Source organism: Lepidochelys kempii, chromosome 11 (genome assembly GCF_965140265.1).
Source record: "Lepidochelys kempii isolate rLepKem1 chromosome 11, rLepKem1.hap2, whole genome shotgun sequence".
In the NCBI taxonomy this organism is placed as follows: Eukaryota; Metazoa; Chordata; order Testudines; family Cheloniidae; genus Lepidochelys; species Lepidochelys kempii.
Window position 1 is genome coordinate 12693436 of NC_133266.1, and position 24930 is coordinate 12718365.

Below are 24930 nucleotides of genomic sequence, written 5' to 3' on the forward strand. Positions count from 1 at the left end.
TTAGCTTAACATAAGGTGCCAAAGTTTGAAAACATTGCCCTAGGGGCTGAGGGTAAAGAGGAGCAATGGTTTATCATCTGGAACACTTCCATACCTACAGATAGGAATAACAAACAATGTACCATTAGTGTATGGGGCTTAGATACCAAGGTGATAGCGAGATAGAAATAGATGCAGTAGATAGAAATAGACAGGATTAGTGTTTTGTTTTTAATTGAAGCGAACAATGAAAAAAATGTATCATATCCTCGTCACATGTAGTGATGATCAGGACGGACTCTAGCTGTTGCATTTATAGCACTAAACACTAAGGTGCATTGCACCCAACTAGCATTCTCTGCATTAGCAGAGTTAGGATTGTGTCGGTATGTGGCAAAAATTGGAAAATTATATTCTCCGCATACTGTGTTTGAGGGGATCAGCAATCAGAAAGACTGGCTTCGAAATGGCCTGTTTCATGGGGGACATTTTTGATAGCACTGGTATTCTGAAGAATTTCACACAAAAAGTGAAATTCACCCTTGTGCAGAGAGCCACCACCAGCCCTATGCACTAAGTCCCACTTAAATTCTCTAAGTAGAGTTTAAGTCGGAATTGTATGAGGCATAGGTTGCATGCTGACTGTTTACACAGGGTAGATTTCACCCTGGCTGCAGATAACCATTGCAAATTTTCCTAAATGTTGCTGTGAGAAAAAGCGATGTTTCCATTTGCAACCAAGACAGAATGTACAGTAGCTCTATGAGCCCAAGAGTTCATTTAGGTACCAGTCTGAAAGCATGTGGCGTCTTTAAAGGATAAACACTAGTGTAAAAAAATATTTTCTTATCACTACCTGCTGTGCTATGTACAAAGGTTCAATAAAATAAAGATAAGAGTTCTTTCTGGAAAAATCCTGCAGCCATTACCCATGGACTAGAATCAATGTTTCTCAACCTTTTTGCTACCAGGAACCAGCTTGCTGCCTTCCTACAGTGTGTCAGAGAGATCTTGGGGACCAGTGCTGGTCCATGAACTCGTCATTGAGAAACACTCTTGAGGTCTCTCGCAGTCCTACATTTCTGTGATTCAGGTAATCCCGCTGATTTTAATGGGACTGTTCACATGATTACAGGCTGCAGGTATGCACCCAAACGGGGGTTTAGAAACAAAGACATTAAAATGAACAGTTAACAGTTAGAAAAGGAATACTTGTGGCACCTTAGAGACTAACAAATTTATTTGAGCATAAGCTGTAGCTCACGAAAGCTTATGCTCAAATAAATTTGTTAGTCTCTAAGGTGCCACAAGTACTCCTTTTCTTTTTGCAAATACAGACTAACACAGCGGCTACTCTGAAAGTTAACAATTAGACTGTTTAGTGATCCAAAGTTGGAGTGATCCTTTCAGTTCTAGGTACTGGTCCTGCAGCCCTTACTCACACAGGTAGTCCCACTAACTTCAGTGGGACTGCTCATATAGAGCTCAACTCCTGTGAGTGATTGGGCCTCCTTAACTCTTAGTGAATCATTAGGAACTGAGCACTTTGCAGGATTAGATGCCTAAAGGCTACTTGTGTGAGGGCTGCAGGATCAAGTCCCTCATTTGTATCATCAGATAAGCCTATGATGGGATGTAGCACTAAGACAGCAGCCCCCAGCGAGGGGGGCAAAAGCATCATTCACTGAATGGAAATACTGATTAAAGTGCCAGGGGTTTCTAACAGCTATATTGAAAGTTTAGATCCTTTATCATAGAATCATAGACGTGTAGGACTAGAAGGGATCTTCAGAGGTCCTCTAGTCCATCCTCTGCAATGAGCAGAACCAACTAAACCTAGACCATTCCTGACAGGTGTTTGTCGAACTTGTTCTTAAACACTGCCAGTGGCAGGGATTCCACAGCCTCCCTTGGTAACCTATTCCAGTGCTTACCTATCCCGCCACTGTTACAATGATCAACACCCCCACAACATACCTTTCAAAATCCACGGATCCTACACATGCCTATCACAACATATGATGGTACCTCATCCAGTGCACTAACTGCCCCAACAACAACTATGTGGGTGAAACCAGGCAACCACTACGCCCTCAAATGAACTCACACAGGAAAATGATAAAAGACAAAAACACCCAGTCACCTGTGGGTGAACACTTTTCACAAAGCAATGTGACCTTTCAGTCCTCGTCCTCAAAGGAAACCTGCACAACACTTTCAAAAGATGAGCCGGGGAGCTTATATTCATTACTCTGCTAGACCCTAAAAAACATGGACTGAAGTGAGACACTGGATTTATTGTTTATTACAATAATCTGTAACACACTAACCCCTCTTTTTGTTAACAGGCCACTCTACGTTGAATGGTTCCTTACCATATGTACTAACTACTTATGCTAAACAACCTGTTCCACTTGCATTTTGCTGTGATGCTGGGAGTATCTTTTCCCAGACCCAAAGAAGAACTCAGTGTGGTTCGAAAGCTCGTCTCTCTCACCAACAGAAGTTGGTCCAACAAAAGATATTACCTCACCCACTTTGTCTCTCTAATATCCTTGTAGTTAGACAGTTTTTCCAATCATGTAACCTACATCTCCCTTGCTGCAGACTAAGCCCATTACTTCTTGTCCTACCTTCAGTGGACAAGGAGAACAACTTATCACTGTCTTCTTTATAACAGCCCTATCTGACTGCTGTTATCAGGTCCCTGCTCAGTCTTCTTTTCTCAACACTAAACACACCGGTTTTTTAACCTTTCCTTATAGGTCTGGTTTTCTAAACCTTTTATCATTTTTGTTGCTCTCCTCCAGACTCTCCTCCATTTGTCCACATCTTTCCTAAAGTGTGGCACACGGAAATGGGCACAGTACTCCATATGAGGTCTCATCAGTGCACAGCAGAGTGGTTAACATATACCAGAATGTTATTTGTCTTTTTTACAACTGCATCACATTGTTGGCTCATGCTTAATTTGTGATCCACTATAACCATCAGCTCCTTTTCTCACCTTGTGCAGTAATACTTTCTAGCCAGTTATGTTTATCTATTAAGCTGTTTTGTGTATTATAACTAATCACTAGAGTTTTCCTTTAAGTAGAGCTCCTTAGGCAGGAGCGGATTATGCAAGAATCACACCGCCTGCTTGTTCAGACTTGAGATATGTTAAATATTACCATCTGTGGCCCTGAGCCTGCACAAGGTAGGTATGAAGTTCAAGGCAAGATCAAAAGCCATAAGCAGGGTGGGAAGAACAGGCGACGCTGACCCTGCATCACTGAGAATGCTGGTGCACAATCACATTGTTACTTCTGCCTATTGCTTGCAGCAGTAACATAAAAAGCAGAGTGCGCAGTTAAGTGCTGTATTTACACACTGCGGATCACACTTAAGCAAATGTCTCCTCAGATACACTCCTCTGTTGCACCTCTCTTATCTCGCAATCTCAAGAGCAAGGGACAAGGCATGAACAGGGGTCTGAAACCTACTGCCATGAAGTACAGAGAAGGAGAGGTTACTCACCTAGTGCAGCAACTGGAGTTCTTTGAGATGTATGTTCCTGTGGGTGCTCCACTTCAGTTGCACCTGCGCCTTTGATCAGAGGTTTTTGATAGCAGCACCCGTTCGGCCCATAATGTGCCCCACACATCCTTGTACACCGGCACAAAGCCTATATGGGGCCGCTGGGAACCACCCTCAGTTCCTTCTCCACCGCAAGTCCCACAAAGGAGACTCCAAAGCCAAGGGGAAGGAGGGCGGGTGGTGGAGCACCCATAGGGACACACATGTCGAAGAACTACAGTTACTGCACAAGGTGATTAACCTCTCCTTCTTCCTCAAGTAGTGTCCCTGTGGGTGCGCCACTTCAGGGGACGTCAGAGCAGTACACCCCTAAGAAGGTGAGAGGTTTGGACCAGGGTCCAATACAGAAGAGAGAACTGCATCGCCTACAGCCACATCTGATCTTGCAGCAGACACCAAGGCACAGTGATTAGAAAAGGTAGGTGCCGAGGGTCATGTCACGCTCCACAGATGTCTACACATCCTTAAGCCAGACTGTAGAAGGAGAAAGTACTCTAGTGGAATGTACTATCACTCTTGAAGGGGGCTGAATCTGAGTTTTGTCATAATAGACTGTAATACATCAGAGATTCACTTTGAAAACTTCTGTTTTGAAATAACCGAACCCTTGTTTCTGTCTGCAATGGACACAAATAGTCTAGGAGACCTTCTAAAAGGTTTGGTCCTATCTAAATAAAAAGCTAATGCTTTCCCAACATCTAGAGTATGCAACATGGCTTCTTGACTAGTCCAATGTGGTGCTGGGGGAAAACAAACAAACCAGGCGATTGATGGCTTGATTAATAAGAAATTCTGAGGACATTTTAGGTAAAAATCTGGGATGGGCCCACAGAGATACTTTCTCTGTAAAGAATACCATAAATGGGGGGGTGGTGGTGGTCCACCATTAAAGTCCCCAATTCTCTGACCCTTTGGGCAGAAGTTATAGCTATCAAGAAGAATGTCTTCACTGATTGATCTAATAAAGAACAAGTACCTAGTGGTTCAAAGGGGTACTTCATCAGGCAATACAGGACTAGGTTCAAGTCCCAGCTAGGAGTAGAGTCTCTGATTTGTGGGTAGAGATTCAACAAACCTCTTAGGAATCTTACCATGGCTGGATGAGCAAAGAGCGAAAAACCCCTTATGGGTATGTGAAAGGCTGTTATTGCTGCTAAGTTATAGCCTAATGCAGTTCATAGAAAGATCCAATGTTTTCAATTCCAGCAGGTAATCCAGTTGATGACTAGAATAGCCTCATGACAAGAGAAACACCTTTTTAAATCCCAGGAAGCCTAGCAATCCCAAGAAAATTAACAACAAATTGATCCCTACTGAAGGGGGGAATGGGACTCAACACTAACTATATATATGAACAAAAATGTTTTAAATAATATTTTAAACTTTTTTGTTGAAAGAAAAGAAAGAAAGAAAGAAAGAAAGCTGTTCCAACAACGACAAACAGTACATATTAACCAACAAACTAAATTCTGAATACAAGCAGAGAACAGGCACAATTGTAGACTCTGTCTCAGGCCGCAGGTGCTTGAGAAGGAACTGAGGGTGGTTCGTCCACACAGCCTCATATAGTCTCTGTGTGGGGCAGGAGGAGTGTGGGGTACATATGCGGACCAAGCAGATGCTGCTACCAAAAATCTCCGATCAATGGCTTAAGCACACCTGAAGTAGAGCACCCACAGGGACACTGCTCTCAAAGAAGAACTAATGCCTAGTACTGAATCTTACTTGTGTGTCTGTTCACACTTGAGATGGGACACAACAACTTGCTGAGTGCTGGGCAAGACTCTTTAGGATCACAGGCTCTATGGCAAACAAACACTATTAAGTATCAGAGGGGTAGCCGTGTTAGTCTGGATCTGTAAAAGCGGCAAGGAGTCCTGTGGCACCTTATATAAGGTGCCATAGGACTCAAACACTATTAAGTGTCAGTTAATTGAGGGTCTGTCTTCACTATAGAGTTAACTCATGTGACCTTCACTGCAGTTACTGCTCTAGATTTAGCCTAGCCAGAGTGAGAGCAGCCACTCTGGGATACAGCACTCAAGTTCCTGCATCCACACTCATGCTGTACTCATTCATATGTGGCACTAAGAATTCTAAGGGCACGTTCCATTGTTAAGCGCTGCAGTAAGCAAAGCCACTCTATAAATTCTTCCCCATGTATTATGGGAGAACCTGTCAGCCTTTTCTGAGCACACAGGAGGAATTGTGGGAAAGCATTGTAAGATTAGTGGCACTAGAGTGGAGCTAGCCTGCATCCACACTGCAAAGAGATTATGTTAATAGCTGATTTGAGTTTAGTTTATACCCCACCTCAGATCAGCTAACTCGGGTTAAGGATTTTTGTGTGTGGAAGGGCATTGAGGTAGGGCCAACTTGAGTTATAATTTGAGTTCACTTTGCAATGAAGACAAACTCTAAGAGTATTTGATTAACTTGATCTTCACCAAGCACCCAACCCTGCACAGAGTGAAGTCAGAGAGCTTTGGATCAGATCCTTAGTTAGGAATGTAATAAATTATCAATTTGGAGCTTCTTCCTCAATGATCAACAGACATTTTTACAACAGCCAAATGTGATATCTTCAAAAATACGTATGTTCAGGGAAGCTACACAGTATTACCAAACAGGATGGGAGAAACAAGTTCAGAGTTTTTCAAGAATGAAACAATTGTGAAGTTAGACCCTATTGAAAAATGCAGAAAGACCTTCATAACAAATATTTTGTAGTTTTTCATGCAAATTTGTTGGTGATCATTCAAATTTTCTAGAATCACAGACTATACAATAAACTTGTAAAAAATGCTTTTTAGTAAAAATGTTGAATTTTTTTGGGTCAAAATGTCACAAATTCCCGACCAGCTCCATTTGCAGTGACTAACTGTCAATCCAATGCGAATTGCCAGCTAATAGGACTGACACAGAGAAGACAGATGGAAGTCCTTAACAGTTTTTTTGTGATCCAAAGCCTTGTGCTGCTCCCACAGTCAAATGCATCTGGCCACAACAGGCCTGATTTTCTGATGTGCTGAGTAGCTCTGCAGCGCCCATTGAAATCATGGCAGCTGTGGCTGTCTGGATCCAATGCAAAGTCTAAAATTCATGGTACATAAATCCAACCAGGGCTATAATACTTCTGTTCTCGCCCACTTTCTCCCTGGAGTTCATTATGGCTACACACATTTTCTGCAAAGCAATGCGATCTACCTCAACAATTCTATGTTGTAATTTATTACTCCATTAATGAATACTTTATCTGATCTTGCTGCTTTTAAAAAGCATTTAAATCCCTGCTGGAGGTTGTGTGACTTACCACAATATAATAATACAAGCTTTGAACAACATTGCAAATCAGTGGGCAATACACTGTCACATGCAGACATTTCCAAACACAAAGGAGATTTTCAAAGCAGTGCAAGGGATTAGTTATACCTTTTCCCACTAAAATTAAGACAGTGTGGCTAAATCCCCCATACTCCTTTGAAAATGTCAACCTATGAATTCAGCCATCATTGCCAGATGCAGTGCTTAGTTAAGCGCTGAGACATTTGACAGAATGACACACCAATAAAGACAAATAATATTTAGTGGACACCCCAGCTCCCCTGTTGCATAGGAAGCAGATCAAACCAGGGAAAGGCAGAGAAGGGTCTGAAATGAACATACACTTCCTACCCAAAAAGAGCACACACTGTATCTTTGAAAGCTGGCCAAGAGGAAACACACAGTAGTCAGACCAATATCTGTAATTTTACGATATCTGTAAACAAAACACTCCCTAGTGGTATCAATTTTAGAGTGCAGGCAACAATTAGTCTGTACTGATCTATTAACAAATTCATGTTATGTGACGTCAATGGCGAAGATAAAAGTGGAGCACGCACGTTAAGCTTTCTTATACTTCCACCTGGGTCTTTTACAGATTTGCATATTGGCTCATTCTTCCCCTCCATCTTCGCTACTCAACAACTACAAATGCATTTTCAAGGCAGCAATGCTCCGTGTTCTTTTGAGTTCAAAGTCTTTCCTGTATGTGAAGATTAAGACTGATATCGGCTGAACTGTCATGTGACAGAGTGTACCTGGTAAACAAGGACACGTATCTATGTTGATCTTCCACTCCCATACAATTATGTTAAAAATAGTCTCTTCGTCTGGTTTCGTCACTAATAAAGGATGGGTTATATTGTCCAGGGTAGATGCATGAATGTCGGGATCCAGGTAAACCAGTGTAAGGAGGATAAAGTCCATTTCTTTCCAGTTCAGCGTTTCTTAGGCCAGTTGCCTATAGTATAAAAAAGAAAAGAAAAGGCTCTTATTCTGAGGCCTGATTCCTATTTCAAATGTAGCCTTAAAATCTTTTCTTTCTCCAGACTCAAGTGATGAAACAGACAAACACTTGAATTTGTTTGTTTTTATTTTTCTTGTCCGAGTTCCCTTTTATTTCAGGTATTTATTTATCTGATGTAAATTAGCATCGCTTCAGTGAAGTCAATGGAGCTATGTTACATAAGAACGGCCATACTGGGTCAGACCAAAGGTCCATCTAGCCCAGTATCCTGTCTTCCGACAGTGGCCAATGCCAGGGGCTTCAAAGGGAACAAAATGTTGATTTACATCAGCTGAGGATCTGGACCATAATTTTAAGCAATGATTGAATACAGTTATTTCAGTGGCTACACGGAAATGTCGTCATTTGAGATGATCTCTCAGATCCATCCCACCTGCTATTTCAGGATTGTTGTTACTTGCTATTTTCTAGGGCTTTTAGTTGTTTGTTCAGTCTAATTTTAAATATCTCAAGCAACGGGGACGTGCCTAGACTTGATCTCTGATTCCACGATGCGCACTCTCAGAGCAGTGGAATAGCGGGACTCTGTGAGGCTCATTAATACATTGTGAACATTTATCTCTATTACCACCATATGTGTGCAAATGCAACCGTCTGGCTAACTCTCAATCGACAAAGTGATACAGGCCCAAACCACTGGTTAGTTCAAATCACTGTTGTTAGCCTTTGCACCTGGTAATTAAGAGGGGACAGGATCTGGAAACTATCAAGGTTTAGCAAACACTTCCTCAGTCACTGTGAATGCAAAGGGAGGCGCTATGCACCTGAAGAGCGCAAATACATCAGCACAGTGTGCTGTGGGAATACCCCTCTTAGGGAGCCCAGAAAGATGTTAGTAGCTCAGCTTTCAAAGAGAAGCTAATGACACATGGAAGCCTCTGAAAAAAGTGCCATTTAGAGACAACTCTGCTGAGTCACCATAGTAAATTATTGGGTACCATCTGGATACCAGCAGGATCTTTGCTTCGTAACGCTTAGACTGTGGAATCCTTACTCACATTGAGAAGTGCCCTTGAGTAGCATGAAACCATTGTTTGATCCTGTTGTGAGGCTCATCATTCCTGTACAATGCACCTGTGCAGGCCCTGTACCAACCACCTGCAAAAACTCACCTTCCTGTTTATTGGTTATCATAAAGGACTTCAGAAAAGTTTGGGAAACCCCTCAATTTCCAAGGTGCTTTTGCTTTCTGAGAGCAGGGACAAGGGCCAATTCCATTGCTATGGTATATCCCAATAAATGTGCTCTGGAAAAACTTAAATTTACCTTGCAAATAAAATGCAAATCAAAACAAAGTAATGCTCATAGTCCTCTTATATCACTGGACAACATCATTGCAAAATATGGACCTGATCCTTCAGCATTTACTCACATGAGTAACCACATTGACTACATTAGATTTACTCACATGAGTAATGGTTTGCAGGCTCAGAAACTGTGCCCGCAAGACTCCCAAAACTCTATTCATAACCTCAGGCATTTGCTTTTGTCTTTTTGTCTTACATGCCATGCGTCCACATCTCAGGTAGCAAAGGATATAATATCTCTGGACCATCAGACAAAAGAGACAGTATAGATGGAACCCAGGAATAGATACCGAATAATATACATCCGTCATCTGCAGCAGGTTTTTAGTGCTTCCGTTTTCTTGCATTTCTATGGTCTCTCTGCCCCACTCCTGTGCTCGAGGATTCTTGGGGTACTCAGCATATGGCGACATTTGGAAATCCCCACTCTTGAAGATGAGTTTACTTATGTCATTCTTATTCTTCCTGTTTTAAAAAAAAAAAGTTAAAAGGCAAAACTGACCTTGCTGTCTTGTTACGGTGACCTGATCTAAGGAGATTTGCCCTGATTCCAGGCAGTGAATCATAGAATATCAGGGTTGGAAGGGACATCAGGAGGTCATCTAGTCCAATCCCCTGCTCAAAGCAGGACCAATCCCCAACTAAAGCATCCCAGCCAGGGCTTTGTCAAGCCTGACCTTAAAAACCTCAAAGGAAGGAGATTCCACCACCTCCTTAGGTAACACATTCTAGTGGTGTGAACCCAGACTGTAGGTGAAGAAAACTCCAGTTTTCTCCAATGCAGCTTATCACTGGAATAAGCTGCACTAGTGTAAAAATTGCAGCTTTTCTTCTTCACAGTCAGGGTTTGCACTGGTGCACACTTGATTGGAATCCCCAGTGCAGACAAGCCCAAACCTTGTGACTAAGGCAGGAATGACTTAACAGTGAGGGTAATTAACCACTGGAACAACTTACCCAGTGATGTGGTGGATTCTCCGTCACTTGAAGTCTTTACATAAGGCCTGTCTATCTTTCTAAAAGGGATGCGCTTTAGCTCAAATACAAGTTATGGGCTTGATGCAGGAATCATTGGGTGAGAGTCTATGGCCTGTTTTACACAGGAGATCAGATTAGGTTATCATAATGGTCCTGTTTGGCCTTAAAAATCAGTGAATTGATGTATCTTAGTTCACAGAAGAGTCATGGAAGTGTCAAAAGTCAGGGAAAGGTGACAGAAAACATGGAAATCAAGCTCCTCAAGTTTCTGTACATTTGAATAGACGTATTTTGCAGGTATAATGAAACTGCTTGGACCAATGCCCTAGGCAGCTGGTCTGAACCCCCTGAATCTCAAAAACATCCCTCCCGCAAACAACCTGCCTATCTACTGTATTTTATGAGAATCTCCTTTGGAGGAGATTTAGATCCAAAACTGTGTCCCCAAAGAGGGTGATATCCCAATGCTGAACATATATGCTACTGAGTGGATAGTCTACTTAAGGAAGGGAGGTGATCTTGTACCTAGATATGAAGACAAGGAGTCAGGACACCTTGGTTCTGTTCTTTGCTATACCACTGACTTGCTAGGTGCCCCTGACACAATCATGTTACCCATCTACAGAACTGGTATCATAATACTTGTCTACTTCACAAAAGTGTGGTACAGTTTTAATTAATATTGTAAAGTGCTATATTAAATACACTGAGTATAGTTCTATTTAACTATGGGGTAAATCCTGCCTCTCATTCGGTGCTTAATTTGCAATGAAAGAGGTGCTGGGGCTCAAGCCTTTAGATATGGGCTTCAAGCAATTTTTTTACTTTCATAACTGACGCGGCAAGCCCAGAGGTGCCGGGGCTATGAACTGCCAAGCTTAAAGATGCTGGGGCTCAGCCCTGGCACAAATTAAGTGTTGCTTCCAGTCCATAGGTACAGAAGGCCTCCTGGCCAGGGTAAATTTGTGGTGCCAAAGAGAGGCAGCACTTGTAAGAACATGTAGAGGCCTGCACTTCATGTGTGATATGGAATCCAGCTCTGCAGAACCTTGCTACATGGCCACGAAGAGGGTGTCTGAGCAGTGGGGCTGGGCTGGGGTTTGGAGGTGACTAGAGCATTACCCACTACCCAAAATCCTCTAGTCTTTCCTATTGCATAAATTATTTCTTTCATCTCAGCTGGAGTTGCCTTTGCAAGGCAGCTCCTTTGCTGCTCCATGGCTCGGAGTAGGCAGGATTCCTTTATCTCCCCATCCCAATGAACATGATTCCCAGCAATCAGCTGAGTTACTTGGGCTGGCTCCTGGGAAAAAAAAAGATTTTCCCCAAAGTGTAAGTACAATATATCCCTTGGTAACTCCACTAAATATATTTCAGAGTAGCAGCTGTGTTAGTCTGTATCCGCAAAAAGAAAAGGAGGTCTTGTGGCACCTTAGAGACTAACAAATTTATCTGAGCATAAGCTTTCGTGAGCTACAGCTCACTTCATCAGATGCATCCGATGAAGTGAGCTGTAGCTCACGAAAGCTTATGCTCAGATAAATTTGTTAGTCTCTAAGGTGCCACAAGTCCTCCTTTTCTTTTTACTAAATATATTGTTTACACTAGGTTTTGTTCTCTGCATGTTTGGCCTTTCAGCTCTAGAGGTGAGGCACCAAGTCCTGTATAATCCATTAACATCAATAACACAGGACTGGCGTCTGGTTTATGATACCTACCGGCAGCAAGTGATGATCAGTGCTATCCCCAGGATAAGCAGAAGTCCCCCTCCTGCAGCTGCAATCACCACGGTGATTAGCTGATACGCTAAACACAAGAGACACAGGAGACCTCACTCACTGAGAAATGATAACATGCTTGTAAATATTTAAGTGAGTATACAGGTATATAGCTACATATCCATCAGGCAAAAGGATTAGGAATTATCTTCTCTTGTTCAATAATTATCAAATAGGACATTAAATTATGTCAAGTAGAGCTGGGGAGTTTTGGAGGACAGAGTAGAAAAATGGGAACTGTTAGACATGGAAAAACAGGTCCCCATTTTGGGACAGTTTGTACTTATGAAAATATGAGAGGTGTGCAACGAAAAGTCTGCCAATTCACTTCAGATCATCTTTAAGCAGCAGTGATCAGCTCATGACAGACTGTACTTTTTCACTTCCTCTGCAGCATGGGGCACGGGTCCCCTGCAGGTTTAAACTAGTGTAAATGGTGAATTCTCTATAAGTTGAAGTCTTTAAACCATGATTTGATGACTTCAGTAACTCAGCCAGAGGTTATGGGTTTGTTACAGGCGTGCGTGGAAGAGGTTATGTGGCCTGCAACGTGCAGAAGGTCAGACCAGATGACCACAATGGTCCCTTCTGACCTTAAAGTCTGTGGGTCTATATGTGTGCAGAGGAGGCCTCCAAGAAGTCATTTGTGTAATAATGTTGAGTAGAGCTGATCGAAAAAATGGATGGAACACTCTTCCATCAGAAAATTCAGTTTGATCAAAATTGAAACTTATTGCAGGAACAAGAAGATCTCAACAAGATGTTCAATGGTAAAATTTTGAAATGATTTGTTATGACTTTCTTGTTTGTTTCATTTTGTTTAGACATTTAGATTAGATTAGATTACATTATTAATGTTTTGATATTATTAAATGAAACTATATGATGCTTTCAAATGAAATGATTTTTGAATTTCTGTTCTGAGAAAAATTTTGAAATTTCAAATTTTGGCCCAATTTGGGACTTTTTTCCACCCAAAATGTTGGAATTTTCTGACCAGCTTTAATGTTAAACAAATGACCACACCACATCAGCAATAAAACTTACTACTCCAACTTTCTAGCATTGTGTAAGAGTTCTATTTTATAAAAAGTATAAGAATTTCTCATTAGTGCTGACTGGTAACTGTGATCCAAGGAAAATTCTGCCCAGCTAAGTAGAAGAACAAAACACTCTGATTGCAGTTCAGGCTGAAAACATATCAGAAATAGAAGAGGCCTTTGTGCCCTCATGACCCTAACGAAGAATAACGTGAAAGGACAAGAAGTTCCATACTTACGGTTTCTACAGTTCAATCCCCCTAAGCCGAACGGGCACCTGTAACATGAAAGAACTATGAGTTTTAAACATCTGAGCCTTAGTTGTGACAACATGTTACCAAAGCTATTTTGGGAGTGGGTGCGGAAAAGGGGGTTAGGTTAAGAAACAGAGATTACTATACCTCACACACGTCTCATTTTCAAGCCTATATCCATCTTCGCAAGCTAGAAAATGAAAGAGAAAGGTGATGAGCACCCCTCAGTGGCGAACTGTAAGTAGGTTTGTATTTATTATTTGTATTGCTGTAGCTAGAAGCTCTAGTCACAGACTCATAGAAGTGTAGAACTGGAAGGGACCTCCATATGTCATCCAATCCAGCCCCTGCACTCAAGGCAGGACTTGGGGCATGTCTACACTTAAAATGCTTCTTTGGCACAGCTGTACCGATGCCGCTGTAGTGCTTTAATGAAAATACTCTAAGTCTGTTGGCTTAGTCAGTCCACCTCCCCAAGAGGCAGTAGCAGTGTCGGTGGGAGAAACTCTTCCACCAACATAGCGCTGTCTACACGGGGGGGTTAGGTTGTGGATTTTTCACACCCCCAAGTGACATAGTTATACCAAGATAGGTCTGTAGTGGAGACCAGACCCAAGTAATAACTAGACCATTCATGACAGGCGTTTGTCTAATCGGTTCTTAAAAGCCTCCAACAATGGAGATTCCACAACCTTTGTAGGCTATTTGTTCCAGTGCTTAACCACCCTGACAGGAAGTTTTTCCTAATGTCCAATCTAAACTTCCCTTGCTGCAATTTAAGCCCATTGCTTCTTGTCCTATCCTCAGAGGTTAAGGAGAATCAGTTTTCACCCTCCTCCTTGTAACAACCTTTTAGGTACTTGAAAACAATGATCATGTCCCCTCTCAGTCTTCTCTTCTCCAGATGAAAGAACCCCAGTTTTTTAAATCTTTCCTCATAGGTCATGTTTTCTAGACCTTTAATCATTTTTGTTGCTCTTCTCTGGACTTTCTCCAATTTGTCCACATCCTTCCTGAAAGGTGGTGCGCAGGACTAGGCAACAAAATGGCAGATGAAATTCAATGTTGATAAGTGCAAAGTAATGCACATTGGAAAACATAATCCCAACTATACAAATAAAATGATCTAAATGAGCTGTTACCACTCAAGAAAGAGATCTTGGAATCATTGTGGATAGTTCTCTGAAAACATCCACTCCATGTGCAGCAGCAGTCAAAAGAATGCTGGGAATCATTAGGAAAGGGATAGATAATAAGACAGAAAATATCATATTGCCTCTATGTCAATCCATGGCACGCCCACATCTTGAATACTGCGTGCAGATGTGGTCGTCCCATCTCAATAAAGAGACACTGGAATTGGAAAAGGTACAGAAAAGGACAAGAAAAATGATGAGGGGTATGGAACAGCTTCCGTCTGAGGAGAGATTAATAAAACTGAGACTTTTTAGCTTGGAAAAGAGAGGACTAAGGGGGGATACGATTGAGGTCTATAAAATCATGACTGGTGTGGCGAAAGTAAATAAGGAAGTGTTATTTACTTCTCATAGCACAAGAATTAGGGATCACCTAATGAAATTAATAGGCAGCAGGTTTAAAACAAACAAAAGGAAGTATTTCTTCACACAATGCACAGTCAGCCTGTGGAACTCTTTGTCTAAGGATGTTGGAAAGGCCAAGACTCTAACAGGGTTCAAAAAAGAACTAGATAATTCATTGAGGATAGGTCCATTGATGGCTATTAGCCAGGATGGGCAGGGATTGTGTCCGTAGCCTCTGTTTGCCAGAAGCTGGGAATGAGCAACAGGGTTGGATCACTTGTTGATTACCTGTTCTGTTCACTTTCTCTGAAGAACCTGGCATTGGCCACTGTCAGAAGACAGAAGATAGATGGACCTTTGGTCTGACCCAGTATGGCCGTTCTTAAATTCTTACATTCGGCTGACTCCCTGGACCCCTTCTGGGGGGCTGCGTCTACACTGCAAAGCAATAAGGCTTGGATCCTGGTTCCCGGCTTAACTTGAGCTTGGATCCTCCAGCCCTGCAAGGTCCTGGGACCCTGCTTCTGAGCCCTGGGTTAGTGCAATTGCAGTGTAGACGCAAGGGGGGTTAGCTTGGAGCCCAGGATCAAGGGTGGGCTTATATTACAGTGTAAATATACTCTTGAAATCTTCAGAGCTTGAAAAGAAAAGACAGGCAGCATCTCAGCTCTTTTCCAAACATACGCACACAAGCTGCAACCACAACAAAGCCTAAAGGTCAAGCATTTGGGATTGTTAATACATAATCTGAGATGGTGAAGGAATGCAGGAGCCATGGCTCTCAGTATGAGGCAGGAAATGCAACATATGATAAAGAAGAGGTCAATATTCACTGCCATGTATAGCAAAATAGAAGCACAAGCTCTTACTAACAAGAAGCTAGGCATTATTTCTGGCATTCCTGGTGCTTTAAAGGCCTCCCATCAAGAGAGCCGAGTACAATGGGGTCCTGGTCCATGAATGAGGCTCTACAAAAATAAATAATAATAATAGGAACTCAGCTATCAGATCACACTGTGCAATTGCTATCAATTTTGGCCCATGCTTAACTTTATGCACAAGAGTAGCCACCTGTCACAGGGCAGTGCCTGTCTGGAGCATCCTCTGGTGGCAGTCTGAGGCATGACAAGCATACCTGCCTCAGTTTCCCTCCTTCAGACTCCCCAAGCTGTCTTTCTGAGTATGAATGGCCCTTGTGGGGTTCGAATGGCCCTTGTGGGGTTTATTTAAAAATAAACCATCTAAACCATAATGAAACAAGACCCAACCAAGTCCCACAACCCGAGTCCAGAGAGAACATCGAATAGAGCCCCAGTGTTATTTTGCCATGCCCCAGATCTCCAGTACAGCACCCCATTCCTCACCATGCCTCAGCCCTCCTGTACGGCTCCAGCATCCCTCATGGTGCCTCACTCCCAGCCTTCTGGCCCTCTAGCTTCAGCTCTCCAACTCTGAGAGCCAGCAGACATCTCCCTCTGTTGCTCTGAGCCTTCAGCCCTCTCCAGCCATGACTTTCTGGCCCAGGAAGGATGGCTGGCTATCCCCTCCATTGGCTTCCTAGCCCTCAGATCTTTTCAGCCTGCTGGCTCTGGCTTTGGCTCTTGAATAGTCAGCAGGCTAGCTCCTCTGCTGGCTTCCTGATAATTCCTCCTCCTTTCCAGGGAGGGCCACAGACAGCTCTCTGTTGCTTTTCCCAGAGACTTCCTTCTGTCTCTCCCTGATCCTTTAACCCCCAGGTGCTGCCCTGTCCTCTTAATTGTCCAAAAGGGAACACCTATCCTGGCACAAGGGAGCTGAACTTACTTCAATGATGGGGGTGTGCCAGACTGTGAAACCCCCCAACTGCCTTCAATGGGACCAATTAAGTGCCTTGCTGGATTGGAGCCTCAGATAACAATTAGAGCTGGTCCAAATGTTTTTATGAAACACAGGTTTCAGAGTAACAGCCGTGTTAGTCTGTATTCTTACATTTGGGGACAATGTATACCTTCAGATCAGCGGCACTGCTATGGGTACCCGCATGGCCCCACAGTATGCCAACATTTTTATGGCTGATTTAGAACAACGCTTCCTCAGCTCTCGTCCCCTAAAGCCCCTACTCTACTTGCACTATATTGATGACATCTTCATCATCTGGACCCATGGAAAAGAAGCTCTTGAGGAATTCCACCATGATTTCAACAATTTCCATCCCACCACCAACCTCAGCCTGGTCCAGTCCACACAAGAGATCCACTTCCTGGACACTACAGTGCTAATAAACAATGGTCACATAAACACCACCCTATACCGGAAACCTACTGACCACTATTCCTACCTGCATGCCTCCAGCTTTCACCCTGACCACACCACACGATCCATCACCTACAGCCAAGCTCTGCGATACAACCGCATTTGCTCCAACCCCTCAGACAGAGACAAACACCTACAAGATCTCTGTCAAGCTTTCTTACAACTACAATACCCACCTGCGGAAGTAAAGAAACAGATTGATAGAGCCAGAAGAGTTCCCAGAAGTTACCTACTACAGGACAGGCCTAACAAAGAAAATAACAGAACGCCACTAGCCGTCACCTTCAGCCCCCAACTAAAACCCCTCCAACGCATTATTAAGGATCTACAACCTATCCTAAAGGATGACCCAACACTCTCACAAATCTTGGGAGACAGGCCAGTCCTTGCCTACAGACAGCCCCGCAACCTGAAGCAAATACTCACCAACAACCACATACCACACAACAGAACCACTAACCCAGGAACTTATCCTTGCAACAAAGCCCGTTGCCAACTGTGCCCACATATCTATTCAGGGGACACCATCACAGGGCCTAATAACATCAGCCACACTATCAGAGGCTCGTTCACCTGCACATCCACCAATGTGATATATGCCATCATGTGCCAGCAATGCCCCTCTGCCATGTACATTGGTCAAACTGGACAGTCTCTACGTAAAAGAATAAATGGACACAAATCAGATGTCAAGAATTATAACATTCATAAACCAGTCGGAGAACACTTCAATCTCTCTGGTCACGCAATCACAGACATGAAGGTCGCTATCTTAAAACAAAAAAACTTCAAATCCAGACTCCAGCGAGAAACTGCTGAATTGGAATTCATTTGCAAATTGGATACTATTAATTTAGGCTTAAATAGAGACTGGGAGTGGCTAAGTCATTATGCAAGGTAGCCTATTTCCCCTTGTTCTTTCCTACCCCCCCCCCCCGCGCCCCCCAGATGTTCTGGTTTAACTTGGATTTAAACTTGGAGAGTGGTCAGTTTGGATGAGCTATTACCAGCAGGAGAGTGAGTTTGTGTGTGTATGGGGGTGGGGGTGAGAAAACCTGGATTTGTGCTGGAAATGGCCCACCTTGATTATCATGCACATTGTAGGGAGAGTGGTCACTTTGGATGAGCTATTACCAGCAGGATAGTGAGTGTGTGTGGTTTTTGGGAGGGGGGTGAGGGGGTGAGAGAACCTGGATTTGTGCAGGAAATGGCCCAACTTGATTATCATGCACATTGTGTAGAGAGTTGTCACTTTGGATGGGCTATCACCAGCAGGAGAGTGAATTTGTGTGGGGGGGTGGAGGGTGAGAAAACCTGGATTTGTGCTGGAAATGGCCCAACTTGATGATCACTTTAGATAAGCTATTACCAGCAGGACAGTGGGGTGGGAGGAGGTATTGTTTCATATTCTCTGTGTGTATATAAAGTCTGCTGCAGTTTCCATGGTATGCATCCGATGAAGTGAGCTGTAGCTCACGAAAGCTCATGCTCAAATAAATTGGTTAGTCTCTAAGGTGCCACAAGTACTCCTTTTCTTTTTATGAAACACGTTTCCACCAGAAAATGGAATTTCATCAGCATCAAAACTTTTTGTGAGAATATGTCCATTTCAATGAAATTTTGTTTTAAAAATATTGGAAACGAAGCATTCTGATTTTTCGTTTTGAAATTTATATATATTTTTAGATGTCAGAATTGGAACAATGTTTCAATTTAATCAAAACAGAGCATTTCAAGTAATCTAAAACAGATTTTTTTTTAATTTTGTTTCTAAACTTTTTGTTTTTTCTGTTTTCATTCCAATTCAGTAGCACGGAGCTCTTTCTTCCGTTAGGAGGTCAAACTGCATGTCCTTCTCTAAGGCCAAAACTAGTGATGATGATCTGACAAGATGTGCAGTCAGCCACCATCCTCTAGCCCTATTACTTTTCAGAGTCCAAATACATCATTTTCTTATGTTCCTAAACTGCACCGGCCCACTGTGATGTGATCAACCTAACCACACATCCTTGGACTCTTGTTGACTCTGGGCCAACACTTTCTAATTTGTACTTCCACCTTAAAGCAGAATATAAACCATATGGGATCTGTAATAAGAACCCAAAGCTATACTTAAAGAAGAGACTACATGTGATAAACACAGCTGACCAGTGAAGGCCACTGCTAACCCACAGCAATACAACTGACAACATCTTTGTCTCCTAGCTCTATGACTGTTGTGTGCAGTTTGCAACGTACGAAATGCCTTTAAAGTTCTTGTATAGCTGGATGAGTAGATATCTAGTCATAACACTGTATCTCTGTGTTCAGATATTTGGCAAGGAAAAGAAAAGTGTGTGACCTTAATCTGTACACAATTCAGATGTGTTGGCAACATCATCATAATAGACCAGGAGAATTCTGTAGCAGGGGGATCTTATAACACCAATAGTAATTGATAGACTCCTCAATTTTAAGGCCAGAAGAGACCACTGTGATCATCTCCTGCATAGCATGGGCTATAGGATTTCCCTGAATTAATTTCTATTTGAAATCCAATAGCTGTGGTTTTACTGGAGCATATCTTTTAGGGAAACCTCCAATTTTGATTTTAAAATTTTCAGTGATGGAGAATCCACTGCCCTGACTGTTCAAAATTTTATTACTTCTTAAAGGTAATTTTAGTCTAAAATTTGTCCAGTTTATTTTTAGTCTAAATTTGTCTAGTTGTAATTTCCAGCCATTCGATCTTGTTATATTTTGTCTGCTAGAAGGAAGAACCCTCTATTATAATATTTCTCTTCCCCATGTAGATACTCAACCTTCTCTTTGATAAGATACATGGATTGAGTTCCTTGAGTTTACCACTGTAAAATAGGTTTTCCAATCCTTAATCATTCTCATGGTTTTTCTCAGAACATTCTCCAATGTTTCAACATCCTTCTTGAACTGTGGACACCAGAAATGGACACAGTATTCCAGAATAATTGCACCACTTCCAAATGTAAAGGCAATATAACCTCCCTACCCCTACTTGACAATCCCCTGTTTATACATTCAAAGATCTCATTAGCCTTGTTAGCCAGTATTGCACAGCGAGTTTATATTCTGATGCTTATCCATCAGGATCCCCAAGTCTTTTTCAGAAGCACTGCTTCCCAGGATAGAGTCCCCCATCCTTTAAGTACAGCCTACACTCTTTGTTCCTAGATGTGTACCATTACATTTGGCAGTATTGCTTGCTCCCAGATTACTATATGGTCCAAATCGCTCTGTATGAGTGACCTGTCCAAACTCAATGTTGGGTCATCTTCAAACTTTATCAGTGATGATTTTACATTTTATTTCAGATCATTGATAAAAATGATAAATAGCATAGGGCCAAGAATTAATCCCTGAGGGAACCCACTAGAAACCCACCAGTTGATTCCCCATTTACAACAACATGTTGAGACCTATTAATTACCGAGTTTTTAATCCATTTAATACATGCCACTGGTGATTTTGTTTTGTTCTAGTTTCTTAATCAAAATGCTGCGTGGTACCAAGACAAATGTGTTACAGAAGTCTAAGTATATTATACCAACTTTGTTATCTATATCAACCAAACTTGTAATCTCGTTAAAAAAAAAATCAGGTTACTTTGATAGGATCTTTCTTCCATCAACCCATGTTGACTGGCATTAGTTATATTACCCTCCTTCAATTCTTTATTAATTGAGTCTCATATAAGCCATTCTATTGTTTTGCACAGGAATTATGTCAGGCTGACAGGCCTATAATTGCCCAGATCATCTTGTTTACCCTGTTAATATATTGGCACAACATTAGCTATTTTCCAGTCCTCTGGATCTTTTCCAGTGTTCTAGGACTTATTAAAAATCAACATTAATGGTCAAGTGAGCTCCTCAGTCAACTCTTCTAAAACTCTTGAGTGCAACTCTTTTAAAAAACTTGAGTGTCAGTTTTCTGGACATGTTGATTTAAAACTATCTGATGTTAGTAGCTACTATTTAACATTTTCCTTAGTTATTGTCGGAATGAAAAGTATTTCATCATATGATATGAATACATTATCTGATTTTTCCCAGAATGGAAATATGTACTGTACACTTCTGCCTTTTCTGCTCGACTGCTCTACCATTTCCATCGAATAATGGGCCAGTACCATTAGAAGGGCTTCTTCAGTTCCTGAAATACTTAAGAAACTCTTTCCTATTGTACTTAACTCTTCTGGCCATAGATTTCTCCTTGTATCCTTTTCCTTCCCTTACCAAATATTTCCATTGCTATCAACTTTCCCTTTTTTCCATTTGTTATTTACATTATTTTGTATTGCTGCTTTCATTTCTCTTTTAAACCAGTCTGGCTTTTTTTTTTTAACCATTTCCCCCCCAATATCTTGCTATTGTAGTTTTTTTTGGATATTTAGTTGCCGATCATCATTCATAATTAAGTCTGTCCATCATACTCTTTGTATTAGATTTATTATGAACTTTCTCTTTTGACATTTACAAAATCAAGGAAGAGTCCACAAGTAGAAGGACAAGTGATAAGTACAAAATTATATACACCTGACCTATACATAATAGTGAGGTGTCAGCAGAAGAGCAGAGTGGTTTGTTCATGTTACCAGATCCAGGAGAGGAAAACTGAGTAACTAGATTGGGCATTACAGAACCCTGTGTTGGGAGCAATCCTATCTCCCAGGCTGCACTCCACAAAGGTGACTGCAGCCCTAGCACTCTTCTGCTGCTTGGGAAGTGGGGAAGGACTGGCGGATTTTGTGGCCCAACCTGCCCCCAATCCCTCACCCACAGGGATGCCACTGCACAGTGGTGCAGTCAGTGCACCCCCCCGCTTACTGCAAACAAAATTCTCCAGTCCCACAGACAGGAAAGCTATCACACAGAGGGCAGGGGCAGGTCCTGAATGCCCCACTTCGGTGCATCCTAGGGTTCTTCAAATGTAATGCAGAGCTGCAGAACTTTTTGCTCCTATTTCCCTTTCACTACCCCCCCCCTCCCGCTCTCCCCCTCCTGTCATGCAGCTTCCCTCCCACACCTCTCCCCAGTTCCTTTGAATCTGCTTCGAGGAGAGCTCACTGTGCCACTCCCACTCTCCTAGTTTTTAACTATTACCGGCTATTCCAAAATCTAAACATCGGTGTAGTCCGGGAGAGGCAGGGGGTGCGTTGCCTCCGCAAGCTGCGGAACTGGACCCCCACACACGTCCCCATTGGCCGGACTGGAGCTGCCCCCCAAATACAGAAGTCAAACTATGCCTATGAACCTAAACTGGGAGGTGGAAGGGGGGCAGAGGGGTATTAAGGACTAGAGAGGCCTGCAGCCAGGCAGAACTTTCAACTCCAGTCCTCTTTTGACTTTTCACTCAGGATTTCTTTTTGTCCAGCTCGACCTCCCTCACCCAGTGAATGCCTGAGGGGTCTCTTGGAACCTTTTGGATGGGAGGAAGTGATCAGAGCCTTTCTCTGCTCACACAAGGACACTTGGTTTTACTGAGAAAAATGCACCCTGCAGAAGCTGACAGGGCGAGCCTGTGGTGGCCTTTTCTTCATCAACCCTGCAGGCTTGGTGTTCTGTCCTGGAAAGGATGGGAACAGGGGCTACCTGGAGATGAATGGAACGTATGATGAATGGTATTTAGGCTGAGATTTTCAAGCTCCCTCCAGCTCCTTTGAGAACCCCTCCCTTAAACCTTATTGATACTAGATATTTGTGGAGCCAGAATTACCAGGTGGCAGATTTCCCACAAGTGGGCTTTAGCTTTTTGCCAGGAAAGAGACACTCCTGGAGGTTTGCTGCTGACCATTCACCATGCCTTAGGTGCTCTCCAAATCACACCCAACTTTCTGTAAAGGATTCCGGGTAGCTCAGTACAAAAGGCACTTCCCACAGGAAGAAACACTATAATTAGAATTACCACTTGCGAGCATTTAACATGATATGGGCTACATTTTCACCACCCACAATCAGGGCCAGTTTTTCCAGACACTCAGTCCCCTTCTAGGCACCTGTATGCAGAGCAGGTTTTCAAAAGAGCTCAGCACATTGGGTTTGGTACTCTTTTGAAAAAAATCTCTGTAAATGTCAAATTGGGAGCTGCTGGGTGCTGAGTCCTTTCTAAAATCTGGATTGCACAATGGGGGCTAAATGGGAGCACAGCTTTGTCAAAAATCGGGCCCCAACTACAAATGCTGAGCACTTGAAAAATCTAGCCATGAGCTCTTTCAAAGATCTTACCCCACTCTCACTACAGCAGATGGCTTCCTGCTCTGTCCCCAGCTCTTGATAACATGGAGGTAAAATTCCCCTCAACACAGCTGTGTGTAAAACGCCATCTGCCCTAGAGCAATTTTCACCTATGCCATTTGCAAGCTCATGGAGGTGTCATCCTGTCTAAAATGTGTGGTGCCCGATTGTCCTGCTCATTTGATCATAACAGAGGTGATGGTGTGTCTTTTATTGCTCTGCTGCAAGCCCCTTGACCAATAAACGTATCCTATTTATTTTACAGATGGAATGAGAACAGAATTATCCCATCCCATCTGAGGTACTTACAATGCCCCTATTACCATAGTATTTGAGCATCTCATAATCTTTATTCTTCTCACAGCATTCCCCAGGGGATGAATAAGTACTATTACCCCCATTTTACAGGTGGGAAAGCTGAGGCACAGAGAAATGAAATGACTTGCCCAAAGTCATAGAGGAAGTCTGTGCCAGAGCAAGAAACTAAAAGCTGGATCTCCCAAGGCCCAGGCTAGCACCCTAACCATTGGACCATCCTTCTTCTCAGCCCCACCCCCTGCAAGGTACACTGCAGCAATCTCTGCATCATTTGATACCCACCTTCCTCCATTCTTAGAAGGAAAAAAAGGAACGCTACTTTCTCGGACTGGAGCCGATTGAAATAAAAACTAGATGTTATTTTATGTGGGTTTCACGCATCCTGTCTCCGCCTCTTTGTTGCTGTTAGATGCCAGTGCTGCTGGAGATCCCATTACATGTATGAGGGAAAGCAGGGAAACATTATCACATATTTTTGAGCGAAGGCAGATTAGATTATTTTAAGCTTACTTCAAAGCCACTGCAGACCTGACTAGAATTGTTTAGTGCTGGTTGACAAGGTTCTTTCATTGTGCTGTCGACAAGAAACTAGCCAACTAAGGATGGCAAGGTTAAGGACTAATTGGGGATAGTCAACATATTTAACAAAAATACCCCCCTACACACAGGCACCCCCTGCCCCACATGTATACACTCACAAAGGATTCATTTGTTTTACAATAGCACTTACAGATCCCAATTGAGATTGGGGCCACATTGTGCAAGGCGCTGTATATAAATATAGCAAGAGATATACCTTGTCTCAAAGAGCTCACAAATAAAGGTGGGGTGGGAAAACACAGGCACAATCAGGTGAAGTGTCCTGCCCAAGATCACACAGAATGGCTGAACCAGGGTTGGAAGCCAGGACTCTGGGTCCCAATCCAATGTCCATGTGGTCTCTTACAAATTGTGATATTGTCAAAACATGACTAATCACCAACTGGCTGCTTCATACAGACAGAGAGGGGAATAGGGTGTCATCTTTTGTAGACTGTGAGCTCTTTGGAGCAGGGACACTCTTCCCACACGTTTATACAGCATCTAGCATGTTGCACTCACAGCCAGAAACAAAAGTACATAATAACCATCAAAGTCATAAGTGTATTCATGATCAGGAAGCTGGACTTTTTACAACACACCACAGTATTGACTAATCTAAGCAGGCAATGGGCTCCACTGAACCTAGGTACATTTATTTTGATCACCGCAGGAGCAAAATT

General features: G+C 42.6%; 1 protein-coding gene across 8 annotated transcripts in view; it reads right to left on the bottom strand.

Moving 5' to 3' along the window:
- Positions 1 to 1316: 1316 nt before the first annotated feature.
- Positions 1317 to 24930, bottom strand: part of HEG1 (heart development protein with EGF like domains 1) — a 93755-nt gene continuing 70141 nt past the window's right edge. For 6 of the 8 annotated variants that reach the window (XM_073305161.1, XM_073305162.1, XM_073305163.1 and 3 more), the window contains 5 exons: positions 13414 to 13456; positions 13252 to 13289; positions 11913 to 12000; positions 9507 to 9681; positions 1317 to 7843 (listed from right to left, as the gene is read on the bottom strand). In XM_073305161.1, the coding sequence (XP_073161262.1) occupies positions 7694 to 7843; positions 9507 to 9681; positions 11913 to 12000; positions 13252 to 13289; positions 13414 to 13456 (494 nt within the window). In that variant the 3' untranslated portion in view covers positions 1317 to 7693. Of the gene's footprint in view, positions 7844 to 9506; positions 9682 to 11912; positions 12001 to 13251; positions 13290 to 13413; positions 13457 to 24930 lie in introns of those variants that run through there. The other 2 variants (XM_073305168.1, XM_073305166.1) reach the window with 1 other exon arrangement.